The following is a 14,781-nucleotide window of genomic DNA, read 5'->3' on the forward strand; positions in this document are numbered from 1 at the left end:
TTTCATGTAAGTGACAGTAATTATTTAATTCCAATCCCCCTAGATCTCTGTTCCTGTGGGTAGACCTCACTCACATCAGCAACACTGCTGAAATCAGTGGGACTTCTTTCCTCAGTGAGGATGACTCCCACCTATAAGGGTTTCGGACCCTTACTGAGCCCAGACCCGAAGGCCTAATTGTTAGGGGTACTAAGTACCATCAACTCCCATTGACCCCAGAGGCGTTAGGGTGATCAGCTCTTCACAGGATCAGGCCTTCAGTCGTTGCTTAGACACAGACGTCATTGATCCCGACTATGGGAATTTTGACTGTGTATGGACTTTAGGCCTATTCTGCTCCCTCTGATGCCCATGCCAAAACTCCCATTGTCTTCTATAGGAGCAGGATCTGCTTCTTAAGGACTGTTGCCTGCTGTCGGGCAGCTTCCAGCATGCCTGGGAGATGCCAGTGCTATCAGACCCCCACGTTCATAGTGTGAAATTGCCCTACACCAGTAAAAATACAGTCAAACCATTGAATCACAGTCACAAGTTATATGAAGGGTCCATTTATATATATAGTTTATATAGGGTTAATAGATGATTAATGGAGGCTTTGTTAAATGGTTAATTAATCGTTACCGATTGTTATAGAGTCCTATGAATCAATAGGTAATAACCATCTATAACACATTTAAATCTTGCCAATGCCATGCTTAGAATCATCTTGAACACACCTAAATCATGCCAGTAACATGCTTAGAACTATCTGTGACATATCTAAACGATGCCAGAAACATGCTTCACGCATCTAAATCATGCCAATAACATGCTTAGAACCACCTATAATACATCCAATCTTGCCCATAACGTACTTAAACAGCTATTAATAATTTATTAACTGTTTATAAACCATTTTAAAATGGTATTTTAAAAATGTGATGCGTTCTTTGGGAAAAGTCCAAGGCTTATGTTTCTGGTTGAATCACTGGATATCTGTTTCTTGCGTAGCAGCCAAAAACATGTTTTTGACTTGCCTCCACCTGTTTGATTTATTAATGAGATCCCTTTTGTATTTGCAGTGGCAGCACAGATTGTTTAAGATTTCCATCTCTAGAAATCTTGTTGCTGGATGACAATGATCTTTCTCATCCGAGCGTCTTTGTAAGCCTGGCTAATCTCCGCAGGTAAGGAAACCATCGTGCAGCAGATGTTTCTGATTTCTTTTGGCACAGTCTCTGATAGCTGCCCCTCAGCAACACACTGAAACTTAAAAAAAAGACTATGTAACTTAGGGTATTTTCCTTTCCACTTTGTCCAATCTTGGGAATTGTAGGTCAAATGAAAACAGTAGAGAAGTGACAATGACCTCCCTGGCTGCCCTAAAATAGATGGATAGGAAGTAATTCAGTATCATGTCAAGTGCTTTTGCTCATGTCCCAAGGCTCGAAATGATGGACGGGCGCATATAGCTCTTCCCATTTTCCTTGCATGGATTTAACAAACTCAGATTTAGTCCAGCTGAGTTCGGGAAGGCAGTGGGTAAAGTCCCTTTGATTTATTGTCAGTATTAGTTATTCATACAGCCTACTGGTCATGTGCAATGCAGTTTAGAGGTATCTGAGCCGAGGAGATTGGTTGATGCAGAATCAGGTCCAAGCCCTTCCCAAGAGGGGGCCAGCTAGTACAGCAGAATTACGAACACGGTGGTGTCGTCTTTACACATGCTGTGTGCTATGGGACCAACAGGATTTGAGAAGGTGTTTAAAGGGCGGAAGCAGGAGGAGAGTGGAGCAGGAGGGAAAGCTTGGAGGATGGAGGACAGCTGGGTGAAATTTTTCAGCTCAAACTTTTTCTGGTGTAAAAGGCAGATTTGTCGGCACAAATTTGTGTCAGTTTTGCCAAATTGTTTCCATTGGAAACAACAAAACAAAATCCAAAAAAATGGAAACGTTTTGCTTTGACATTTTAGAGATGAAACATTTTGACTTTTTATTTCCAACTTTCCTCTAGTTTTAGTTAAAAAAACCCCAAAATCCTTTAAAAATGGTCGAGAGTGAAAGATTTTGTTTTGAAGTGTTTGAAACAAAAAGTTCTGTTTGACCCGAAGCAGTTTTTTATCATGACTTTTTGATTTGCTGCAAATCTGAAAAAATGTTTTCGGTTCAATCTGAAATAATTTCCCCCCCAATTTGTGGAATCGCTGGCATACCGAAAAATTGGTTATTTGCCCAGCTCTAGTGAGGAGTGTGTGAACAAAGCCGGGGAGCTGGCAGGAGAGCATTTTATAGTAATACTCTGCACTTCTATCACACTGAATGGTCTCAAAGCCCTTTGCAAACATTAATGAGTCAAACATCACAGCACCCTGTGAGTTGGCTAAGTGTTGTTATCCCCATTTTACAGGGAGGGAAACTGAGCCACAAAGAGGTGACATGCCTCATGCAAGATCATTCAGGCAGCCAGTGGCAGAGTTGGGACTAGAATACAGCTCCTCTGACTCCTAATGCAGACGTTAACCACTAGCCAGTATTTCTTTGCAGTATTTTGGAACTGCAAGGGGCCTGGAGATGGCAGTTTGGTCTGAGTTAAAAGTGAGGCTCTATATTATTATTCTTCCTACGCATAGACATTCCTGTAGTAGATTTTCATATTGTCTGTGAAGTTCTGAAGAGAGGAGGAAGGACGGACTGGGTTGGGACATGGAACTAGATGTCAGGAGCCCTGGATTTTATACCAGTTTCTTCAACTAACTTCCTTTGTGAGGCTGAGCAAGTCAGTTAATCTTTCAGGGCCTCAGCTTCCCCATCTGTAAATTGGGGATAATCATGCATTCCTTCCTCACCAGGGGTTGTGAGGTTAAATTCAGCAATGAGTGTAAGCTGCTATGGCGGTACAAAGCGTTGTGTATTCTTACAGCCGGATCCCAATTATCAAACCCCAAGGATCAGCACCTCCTGAGTTAACCATCTGCCAGCCTGTCTTCTTGGCTGTTAAAGCCCAAATAACTGAACAAATGTGGTGTCACTCAGGCGATAGAGCCCAATCCTGCAAGACGCTGAGCCTTTTCTGTGAGCTGAGAACTCCCATAGACTTCTGTGGGAGGGAAGGACCCTCAGCACCTTACACGATCGGGCCTATGATTGTCACCTTAGTGTGTTTCAGCATAGACAAAGGTCAGTGGAAGAAGCAGATGTCTCTGAAACCTTCATGTCGAATTGTTATTGAGAAGCACAGCATCCACAGAGGCTCAGGGACCGTTTCCCACTCTGCGTGCTAATAACAGGGCTTAACAAAAGGTGTGTACATGTCGTGGTAACTTTCATTAGGCTTTCCTGTCACTTCCTCTTCTGATCAGTTTGAAGCAGTTAAACTTGGACAAGAATGGGATTTCGGAGGTCCCTTACCTGCATCAGATGGAGAATTCCCAGTTCTCCCTCCACCCCCCATCGGAAAAGATGGGCTCCAAGGTGGAGTCACGCAGCTGTCCATCTAGATTTGGACAGAGACATGAGCCGCTGCTGCAAGCTGGGGCAGGGTTGCAAGGAGAGCTGGTGATGGAGAAAGAGCAACTGGAATACTTAATTTTACAAAACAGCAAGGATCCAGACAGGACAGGTAACAGCTGCGCCTTCCATTCACAGCTCTCAGGGTCGGCTCCTGGTCCCGTTGAAATCAGTGGGAACGTTGCCATTGATTGCAGTGGGAGAAGGATCGGGTTTCTTAATCCACTGCTGAGCCTTTCCAGAGCCATGTATCAGAGAGACTGCATGACATGGTTAAAACAGCAATACCTTGGAGGATTGTGTGTGTGTGTGTGTTAGGGGCTCAGAGGTGGAAGGGGGGGGGAGAACAGGTACTTCAGAGAGAGTTCTTCATTATGAGGTCAGATTAGGTGATCTTAATGGTCCCTTCTGGCCTTAAACATCTATATGGGGTGAAATCCTGGCCCTACTGAAATCACCAGCAAAACTCCCATTGGCTTCAGTTGGGCCAGGATTTCATCTGTGGATTACAGTGCACCCAACACGCCCACTATGTTGAGACCCTGATCCTGCATCCTTGACATAAATGGATGTTGTGCCATTAGGTCCTGAGCAGTACTAATTGCTATACTTGTTGGCAGACTCAGCCAGAGGCTGTCTTGGTCATGAAGACTGTCAGACCAACACCGCATGCATCCCTTCCAATTCCCGTGGTTATGGCATGGGCCAACACAAACCAGAGCTCCGTTATTATTTATTATTTATCTGTATTACCATAGTACCCAAGATCCCTTGTTATGGACAAGGACCCCATTGTGCTAGGTGCTGTACAAACACAGAACAAAAAGAAAGTCCCTGCCCCAAAGAGCTGGCCATCTAAGTCCCATGTCGTTATATTTAGAAGCCCATGATTTGTTTGTGTTTTATTACAGAGGTTATTTTTACTTCTATCTCTCGAGAACCACCATTGCTGGTAAGAACTGTTTGCTGACTTATGGTTTAGGATGTGCAGTCTGAAGTTTTTCTCCTTCTCGGGTTCTTCTCTTTAATAGCGTTAGCTTCTTTCTGCCTTATTCTTTAGAAACCCTTCTGGGAATGCTGAGGCCTTAGCAACCTGAATGATTTATGATCAGTAGCTGCCATAGTCTGGAGTTTTCTGCAGCAAATTTTCACATAACCAGTGAATGTTTCAGCTCTTAAATCTGCTGTGTAAGTTTAAAATGAAGCTGTAAAAATGTTGCTGTATAATGCTCCCTGCAGAAAGTGGAAAGTGTGTTCTAGCAGTTTCAGTATCAGATCGAGAGGACTCCAAGGTTCTGTCCTAGCACAGCCAGTTTCTCACTCAGTTATCATGGATAGTTACTTAGGCCATAATTTTCAAACTTGGGTGCCTGAAGTTATGCTCTTAAATCCATATTTAAACACTTAAATATAAGTGGCTGGATTTTCAGAGTTCTGATTCCATCCAGTAGGGGGCAGTTCATTTAAAATATTAATCAACAAAGTTTGATGTATTGAAAAATTCTCAAAAATTCCATGCAAAACTCCAGCATTAGTGCAACATGCAAAACCAAGTTCTCACAAGGCTCCCTGAACTAGATCCTGACTCTAATGGATTAGTCTTCATCTAAAGCTGATTTAATGCACATTTGTGTTGCTGTTTAAATAACACATTTGGTCCTATTAATTATCCCAGTAGAAGCATTTTCTGAGGAAAAGACCCTCTCTGTTAATTTCCACTACTTCCAGGCACTTACAGAGTGCCTTTCATGCAAAGATCTCAATGGGCTTTACAAACACACAGCAGTGAGTCAGAAAAAAAGGTAGTATTGACACCAAAATGGTCGTGCCATTCAGTGGATGGGGCAGATTTTCCTAATATGATTCCACTGTCCTTTCAGGCAAGCTCTCATCAACAGTGATAAAATACTGAAATTTAACCCATTCATTGTTAGACTTCAGCGTGAACACCCCCTTTAGATTGATTAGGGCTGGTGATGGGGTGTTCACCCTGCACCAACTGTGAAAGATTCAGGTGGCTCAGAAGGGCCTAATTAACTTTATAGGCCACACTTCGGGGAGAGTCAGGCTTGACTGAGAAGCACCAACTGACATGCAGGAGCAGGCTGAGCTTGTATAAAGCAGAGAGCTGAGAGCAGAAGGGCGCTGGAGGGAGAGTCTGCAATCACTCCCTGTGCACAGAGCAGTGGATAGGAGGAAACCCAGGGGGAGCAAAAGCCCTGAGATTCTGTCCCTGACGGGGGTTTACCAAGAGGAGTTGTGGGGAAAAATAGCCTGTGGAAGGCAGAGTGAGAAAAAGCCCAAGGAAAGCAGTGAGGATTGAGACAGTGCAGTCTTTGGCGGCTGATTTTAGGATCCCTGAGCTGGAACCTGGAGTAGTGAGTGGGCTGGGTTCTCCTACCAGCCACTCGGAGAGTGGGACAGATATGGAATTACGTAAGTCTGCCTGAGACGGCACATGGGCAGGTTATCTGGTGGGACTTGGCTGTCCTGGAAGGGAAAAAACAGTATGGTGATCTGGCTGAAGGGCTGAGTCACAAAGAGAGAGCACCCCGAATCCTGGAGAGCGAGAGGGGGCTGTGGGATGAGCGAGGGCCAGACAGAAGGGGGCAACAAACCGGGTGAAAGATAATCCCAGACCCTGCCACGAGGAGGTACCAGAGGGTGGGTGAACCTGTCACAAGGCTATTCACAGCTGTTATAGCTATTGGTTTTCAGGCTATCTATAGACTCAAGCAGATACGGTTAGAGTTTTAATTTATTTTAAATGAACACTTAGATTCTGGAGCATAATATGCAACCAGCAGGGAAAAGTACCAGCTGGTTGTGTTGTCTGGAGCCCGGCCAGTGTGAACCCTGTAGATATAATGATCACAACACACCTGACTTGTTACTCTCTCTGTGCCTCAGTTTCCCCATTCGTAAGTGACTTGCCCAAGATCTTGCAATGAGTCAGTGGCAGGCCTGGGGCTGGAACCCTGGAGTCCTGAGCCCTAGTCCTCTATGTTAACCGTTAGGCCTTGTGCATTCTCTCTCTCACCTGCTTTCATTCCATGAACACTTTGTTGATCTCCTGCAGCCAGTGTGGATTTTTATGGTAACTGGGCTGGATTTAGAAGTCACCATGTCCTCGAGATCCCCCTGCTGAAGTCCAGTGTCTGTGTCTTTCTCTCTCTCTCCCTATTCCCCCTCCTTCTGTAAGGATGTTTCCATGGAGGGAAATGACAGTTCATGTCTCGCCGACTCTGGGACTCTCCCTGCCAGTTCCAAGAACACTTTGATCCAGGAGTTTACACTCCCCCTTCCGGAACTGCGCTATCTCAGCCTGGCCAACAACAAGGTGAGTCAGCCCGGGTGCTTACAGGCTGGAGCTGTCTGCAGTAGTCAGGGCTGAATCTGGGCCTATCAGGGGACAGGGAGAGCCATTATTTCGCTTCTACATACACCCCCCTTGGTATGCTTTCTTGATGGAACTGGAAATACCCTCAGGGAGGGTGCTAGGTCCCATCACAGAGATTTGCCTTGGCCAGTGGTGTTCTGCTGCTCCACAGGATTGTAAGAAGCTTAGAAATCTCTGTCCCCTTGTTCTATCCTAGACACTTGCTGGCCCCTCAGAGACTCCACTCCTGGCCTGGTGACAGACTCTAAGACTGAGGCTGTGGGAGGCCGAGGTGGTGTCTATGGGCATTGCCCCAGAGCCAGGAGCTGGAGTCACTGTGTCTGCCTCTCTCCTCCATCATGCCTCTGGGTGTGCTGGAGCAGCACAGGTAGGAGTGGGAACTGCAGTACCTTTGAAATCAGTGTACCCCAGCTCCAGCCCTCGACTGCTAGTGGGCGCATAGCCTGCTCCTGCCCTGCCTCCTGTGAAGCGTCTGGCACTGCTGGTGGCTCTGTGCTCAGAGAGTAGGATTGGGTTGTGCCAGCACAATGGAGGGTACCTTCTCCCTCCTCCTCCACACCCTCACATCCCCACGTGTGATCAGCTGCAGTAGCAGAGCACTACCATGACACCATGGTGCTAAGGGTGGTAGAGGAGGGCAGAGCGATCTAGTCTGACCCTCTCTCGCCTGGGTGCTACCTCAGTGCTGGATCTTTTGGGTCAGACTGCAGTATGGCTCGTGCTCCCCTGATCTTCTTCTCATTAAGTGGAATTTTTGTTCCTGTTATGAATTCTGACTGGAGGTACATCCGCCTCTTTGCTATGGCGGTGTGGCTCATAGAGACTGCATTTCCCAGCATCCAGTGATCCGAGCAGCTGGACTACATGCCCACGTTAGAGAGGAAGGTGGCTGCCCTCCAGTCCTGCTTTCAGTGTTTACTTGGGAAGAATACTGGGTGCACAGTACACTAGCTCTGCCTCTCAGAGATGACAATACCTAGCCCTTACCTAGCACTTTTCAGCCATAGATCTCAAATCACTTTACAAAGGAGATCAGAATGATTATCCCCATTTTGCAGATGGGGAAACTAAGGCATGGAGCGATAAAGTGACTTGCCCAAGGTCACCCAGCAGGCCAGTGGCAGAGCGGGGACTAGAATTCAGGATCTCCTTAGTCCCAGTGCAGTTTTCTAACCAGTAGGCAGCACAGTCTCACCTCTGTGTCCCCAGATTGCTGCCTCGGGGTTTCAGACCATTGAGTACCTGTATGATGGTGATAAAATCTGAATCAAAGAGAATGCCTCAGCACACACTAACAGGGAGTGCTGCGGTGTTGTATTTTATCTTGCAGATCGAAAATGAGGAGGACCTGTTAGCCGTGGCTCTTTTTCCCTCTTTGATGGAGCTGACTTTCCATAGCAACCCCCTCACCACCCTTCGGAGCGGTATGGTACCAGCCAGAACCCCTCCGGGCTCTGGCCCTTTACCAAGAAGGGAAACACGTAGGAGAACTACACTCTCAAACACAACGAGGGGCCCGCTCCTGCTTCCCCTGGAGTCAGTAACAAAACGCCCCTGGAGGTGCAGGATCAGTTCTCAGGCTTTGCTCCCCAGTGCGGGGTCATTTGAAAAGGGATCGTTTTCACGCACTTGCCTTGGGTTTGCTGCTCCAGCGCTCGTTGTGCTGACAGCTGGCATGGACGCAGCGGCCAGCAGTTGAGATGTTAGAGCTACTGTTAATTTAAACTGCTGGTCCTGCCTGCTCAGAACCAACCCGTAAAGCTTTCCAAGCCATGGGAGAAATCCTGCTGCCCTGAGTCTCCATGACTTCAACAGGGCGATAGGCATAAGTAAGGCCAGCAGGTTTTCTCTCTCCTGGGAAGTGTCTCTGTGGCTCAGGTTGCGGCTGACCCTTGGGAAAGGTTGGCAGGGTGCACCGTTCCCCGCACAGAGACGAGCCCCAGTTACAGCCCTTGCGCTCTCCTGGACACTGCTTCTGTAGCTTTAAGCCACTCCAAGGGTTGCAGGGAGGGAGGAGGCCAGGCCTTGCCTATGCCCACACACCAGCTAGCAGCGCTCGCTGGCCTGGGGGAGCATGCCCTGCCATTCTAAGGCATGCGGAGCTGGAGCCTAAGAGAGTTAGGTGCACAACTCCACTGAGTTTCAGGGAGTTGAGTACGTAACTCCTTTAGGTTCCTAGGATTAGAACTTCAGTCTCCTGGGTTCCACTGCAGTGACCATCAGCTGGGCCACACTGCCTCTTGCTGATACCCCAGTGAGGACTGGGGCAGAACCTCCCCGGCTGCATCTTGTGGTGCTATGATCTGCCCCCAATGCTTTTACAGATTAAAGCTGAAATCCTGCAGCAACCGCTGGAAGCCAGAGGAGGTGCTGGCTCACTCTCTTAGTGCATGAGACAGTCCAGTGTTCTAGAAGAGAGCTTGCTTTAGGCTGGCAGAACGCTATGACAGATACAGCTGGTTTGAAAGCAATCCTCTTGTTTTGCAGGTGATCCACCTTTGCTAACCAGTTTCCTTCAGCACAGACTGGGGATTAAGCTAATTAGAAGAAAGGTTTCAAAACTGGAGAAACCACACATTTTTATTCCAGCCAAGGGTAATAGGAAGGTATGACTGGATCAGCCCAGTAAATGCAATCTTGCAATAAAGTCAATGGTAACACTCTCATTGAAGTGCCTGGGTGCAGGATTCTAATACACCTAGTTCAATAGCATCTGGCTGACGTGCATTTCTAATCACTATACAATCTGCAGGGCACAAACATTAGCGCTAGTCTTGTGACCCATTCAAAAAACACGTATACTAAGCACGGTCCAATTATTGAGGCCTGGATGAGATCTGAATCTCAGTTCAGCTTTAGGGATTATGTACCTCCCCGGTGGTACATCTGAACCATGTCCAATGCTTAACAGCATCAGAGGAATTCACATCAGCCCAAACATTCAGATTATTAGAACCCCCAAAATATTGCAGCAAAAAGTTGCAATGCTTAGGGAATTATGGTCCTCTCTGGCAGAAAGCTGGAGCTGCATGTTGATGCGGTTTGTGAAATGAAGGACAATCCTCACCCACAAACCACTAATGAGATGGTTTGAAGCTACACACCAGCTGTTGGTTCATTCCAAATGTTGTCAAGATATTGCTATCAAGAAGCACTATACAGAGAATCTGACAAGTTCCTAGCCCTGGTGTTTTGACAGTCCAAAGAGTTTACCATCTAAGTAACCATATAGTCTGCACCATGGCCCCAGTTTAACAAAGCACTAATGCACGTGCTTAATTTTAAGCAGGTGAGGAATCCCATCTCTATTAAGCACTGCAACTGGGTAATGTGACTTTTTCAATATAATTACATGGGGCCCCTCCATGTAGTGAACCCTGCAGAGTGTTCGGGACCCTGCCCCTTGAGTCAGATGGCTTTGGAGGAGCACAAGTTGAGACGTCTCAATCCCATGGATTCAGGGGATCCATAGAGATGGGCACCCCCAGATGATCTCTGAAGGTCGGAGTTGGTCTGTATGAATGACTGCCGCTCTGCTGGCCCCTTTCCTCCTGGCATATGCTTCATAGACTTTAAGGCCAGATGGGACCCTGATGATCACATAGTTTCACCTCCTGTGTAAAGCAGGCCATAGAATTTCTCCCAGTGATTTGTGCTCCATAGCTCCCGCAGGGTCTGAGCTGCCGTTGGCAAAGTCGTCTTGTGACTGCTCAGTAGCAGCCATGGGGTGGGGGACTCACAGGAGTTACAGATGCCTCATGCGTGATTTGCTCCTGCCTGCATTTCTTGCAATAATGAATAAACGTCACCTCAACATCCAGCAAGTGCAGCCACACCCTGATATATGTGCTGTGCAGCAAGAGCATCACAAGGGAGTTGACTGAGAAGATAATTTGCTCCCCACATCCTGGCAGAGCCTAGCACATACATTTCACTCAGCTCTCATAAGCTGAACTGGAAGCTATAGAATAAAAACATTCCAGAGATAATGGCAGTTAAATTCTGTTGTGGCTGAGCAGATATCACATTGATTGCACTGGCCTTTGCGGATGGGGCTAAACTGTATTTAACCAGCTTAAAAAATGGATCAAGCCATGTTATAACCTGATGCTGACCTTGGCTGTGTCTGCGTTCAGGCCCTGCCTATAGACATAAGTTTATTGATGCCAAAGTCCCTTCCGGTACGGGTCAGAAATCCTATAGGGAGCTCAGTATTTGTCAGAGCTCAGAGAGTTCTGGAGGTTCATCCTTTGCTTCTCTTCCAGATAACCTCACACGTCCCAAAGGTTCCAAAGCAGCCTCTGATGCTAGATGCTCCTCTTGAGTCCTTCTTTTGGAAACTGTGGTCCGACACAGAGGGAGGTAAACCAGAGGAGTCTGAAGAAGGATCACAGAGGTTGAGCCTGTCTGACCCTCTTCCGCCGATCAGACCATCTTCAGCACAGCAGAACCAGGAGCCTTATGATGAGGCCAGAATGCTTGGTAGCCAGAGGGAGGCGCTGGAGAAAGAGAAATGTGATGCCAAACTTGGTCGTGGCAGAGCTGGAGAGGACACTGACTTGTTCTTTCTGACTCAGGTGTGTGCGCATGTACTGTGCGTCTGCCTAGTATTAAGCCAGCCTCACTTGTGAATTCATGATTGAAATATCTAGCATTCGAGATCCAAAGGCTAGTCCAAATGACCTTCGTTTTCTAAAAGAAGGAAGCGTCACATGCATGTAACTGAAGGTTGTTGCATCAGAATTCTCCATTTACAAGCCAGCTGGCCATGGAAACACAAACAGAAACAAGCACAATTACATGCACTGCTGTGGTGTTAATGGAAACCAACAATCAGTTTTCTACTTTCCTGGTTTTGATTGCATTTATAAAGGTAACAGAGTTGCAGGTGGACTGGATGGTTCGGTGTTTGGTAACTGACTATAGAACACAGCACTTACAGTTACTGGTTCAAATCCAGCCCAGGTCATCAAAAATCATTAACATCTAATGGCTTTTTGCTGCTGTGTGTGAAAAAAGTTTTCTGTTCCCACTGGGAAAGTGACCACATCACAAAAGCCATTGGCACTAATTGGTTCCCTTATTAGAAGTCTCAGCAGAGCCCGTGTTCAAGGGATGACGTGTACATGGAAACTGAATTCCCATCTCTCCCCTTGGGGGGTTAGTCCAGATCTGGACTGAAGTGCATTGGCTGGGCAGAAGGGTGAAGCTGTTATTGCAATCCGGATAACTAACACTAATCCTGACAGGCTCCACTTGTGCTATGCCCTGTATCACATTGCACATGCACAAACCATTCCCTGCCCAAAGAGCTTACAATCTCAGCAGGCCACGTCCTGTTTTGAACCTAGTCTATGGATAGACTTCAGCCTGCTGAGCCATTGCATTCCCTTTCAGAAGTTCATAGGGCAGCTTTTCAAACATCCTCTCCCTGAACCATAGCCCTCCAATTGTGTATGTGAGTAAACTTGGTTAAAGCATTAGAGAAGCCAAACGCTGAATGTCCAGAGAGGAAAGTGGTCTAGTGGTTAGTTCCCAGCATTTCTAATGACTCGCTGTGTGACAATGAGTAAAGTCCCTATTGGTCTTGGATCTTGTCTGCACCAGGATTTTTCTAATCTGGAAACAATAAGGTTGGATGGTGGTAAAAACACCTAAACTAGCCTTACCTTATCTGAAAAATCCCAGGTTAGCAGGGATCATACAGACTTTTCCAGGGGTGTTGCAGCTCAATTAACGTTTGGGGACTGTTATGATATTAGATATTCTAGTTTAATGACTAAATTGTATTATTATTGCTGTGCACGGGAACAGGGTATCAATTAGGAAACCTAGATGCACCAAATTTGGATATTTAAAGACAATTTCCATCTTCACGTAAGCCCAAGGAACCCCAGGGAGCACTGTGGTGTGCAGTTGTTGATGTAGCTGAAGGTAGAATTCAGGTCTGAGAGATCTGCTTTTTACTGTCTAGAGTTTTGTTGGGGGAAGGGCATTTTTGGTGACTTACTTTGCAATGAAAAGTGCCTGTGTAAATCCTTTCCCCTTGATGTCTAAAGCTGAATGATGGGGCTGACATACCTAGCTCTATTTGGAGACATGAACTGGAGGAAAGACCAGGGCAAAGAAAGAACAAGCCCAGGACAGCGAGCAGCTCCATGTATATTCCCACAAAATACAAAGGCTATGAAGAATTGCTCCATGTGAAAATTGACTCAGATTTTATTGAGCCAGTTGGTAAGTCAGTAAAGCTGATTTCTTTTTTTCTATGGCTCAGAAATGCTCGTTCTGAAGGTCAGACTAGATTATCCTAATGGTCTCTTCTGACCTTAAAACCTATGAATCTTAACCTGCCCTTGAACGTTAGATCAGCATGTGTAAATGGGAATCTGAATAGGCAGTGGTGAGAACCATGTTCCTAAAGTGCCTGTCCTTGCCTCTGAGTAACACTGGTCTGAAACTGGTGCCTTTGGTGTTTTCTGCAGTACGGGTAACATTCCCCCTGTGCAGGGGGCCAGTACATGGCCTTTGTATCACTTACGTCACTCCTAAGATGTAAGAGGCTGGCACAGCTTGCCTTTGGACGTTACCCTTGTGACAAAACATTATCTAGCCTGTGTCCTAAACTGGTGTATAGTGTGAATTTTAAATGGGTGCTGAGTCCTAGTCCAGAATGGGCTGTATTTTAGTGGGGAATGAAGTGTATAGTTCTACTGTGTCTTGTGTACATCATTTGCATATCCATTGGTTAATTGCAGTGTGATGCTTTGGGATGAAAGCAGCTAAAGATTATTTCTTATCTGATTAATATGGGAAAGCTCTTTGAAGAGATCTGTAAGTGCTAAGTGTTACTATAATTGTCAGCCGCAGCTGGGAAATAAGCAGGTTTTCATCCCTTTGTTCCTAGGAATACAGCAAAACGTCCAGGCTCTGGCGCATGCTCTGAAACAGCCCCTCGTGTATCGTGACTCGAAGGCAAGACTTGATAGTGTGCAGAAGCCGTATGTGCCCAGAAAAAAGAAGGTAAAACATTTAGACCTGGATGGCAGGACAATTATTTTTGTTCTCTGTATGTGTCTAGAAACTGTCCAAGCCAAAACTTTGGATCCAGTCCCTGCCAAACAGCAGGGAAGTTTGACTCGGAACTTGAGAACGAGCTCAAATTGAAACCTTGGATCTGAATGTTTCCCAGTCAGCTCTGGATCAGAATTTCTTATTAAATCCTTCACCTCTTTTCATGTCAGGCTTCAAATTTTTGGCCCAATGCTATCAGATACCTTCAAGTCTAAGTGAGTGGTTCACACCTACCGATATGTGGTATGATATAATATAAGCTTCCCTTATGCTTTAATGAAGAGTTTCTATTCAGGGCCTAAGCCGTGCCATTCATTCAGTTGCCTGTACTCTTTCTCCACCATGGCTGCTCCAGAGCACCACCTTGCCTTCAAAGAATGATTCCAACCTTAATCCTGGCGTGTTGCCTGCAGTTTGATTGGGAACTGCTGGGTATGGGCTAGTATAGCTCACCCCTGCTTACTCTGGTACCCAGGCACAGCTGCTCAAAAAGATTGGCATTAGAATCTAAAAGAGATTAGATCTAGCATTAGTGAGGAACTGTCCATCTCCAGAATATTGACAATAGCCCAGCAGGATGGGGAGATGCTGTGGAGTAAACGCTGACCGTTCAGTAGAATGGTGTAAGAGCCACGCTACTCAGTAATTGCGCATCTCACAGCATTTTAGGTACAAAGATTAGCTGAGAAACATGGAGATGATGTTGATGCTGGTGTCACTAAGATTGGCACATATGAGACTCTTCTGTGACCAGTGTGCTCAGTATGCAAACTGAGCCCAGCAGTTCAAATGGATAGGCCACGTATCCAGAGAAAGAGCATC

At 46.2% G+C, this 14,781-nt stretch overlaps 1 protein-coding gene across 1 annotated transcript in view; it reads left to right on the forward strand.

The window, feature by feature from the left end:
• Positions 1 to 14,781, forward strand: part of XRRA1 (X-ray radiation resistance associated 1) — a 35,179-nt gene that overhangs the window by 17,779 nt on the left and 2,619 nt on the right. Inside the window, exons 8-16 of the mRNA XM_067533196.1 lie at positions 1,062 to 1,166; positions 3,338 to 3,597; positions 4,397 to 4,437; positions 6,688 to 6,825; positions 8,216 to 8,309; positions 9,373 to 9,491; positions 11,151 to 11,462; positions 12,945 to 13,122; positions 13,793 to 13,908. Coding sequence (XP_067389297.1) covers positions 1,062 to 1,166; positions 3,338 to 3,597; positions 4,397 to 4,437; positions 6,688 to 6,825; positions 8,216 to 8,309; positions 9,373 to 9,491; positions 11,151 to 11,462; positions 12,945 to 13,122; positions 13,793 to 13,908 — 1,363 coding nt within the window. The remainder of the gene's footprint in view (positions 1 to 1,061; positions 1,167 to 3,337; positions 3,598 to 4,396; positions 4,438 to 6,687; positions 6,826 to 8,215; positions 8,310 to 9,372; positions 9,492 to 11,150; positions 11,463 to 12,944; positions 13,123 to 13,792; positions 13,909 to 14,781) is intronic.

Source organism: Emydura macquarii, unplaced genomic scaffold (genome assembly GCF_026122565.2).
Source record: "Emydura macquarii macquarii isolate MOO-44397 ecotype Brisbane River unplaced genomic scaffold, CSIRO-AGI_Emac_v2 contig_3328, whole genome shotgun sequence".
Classification (NCBI taxonomy): domain Eukaryota; kingdom Metazoa; phylum Chordata; order Testudines; family Chelidae; genus Emydura; species Emydura macquarii.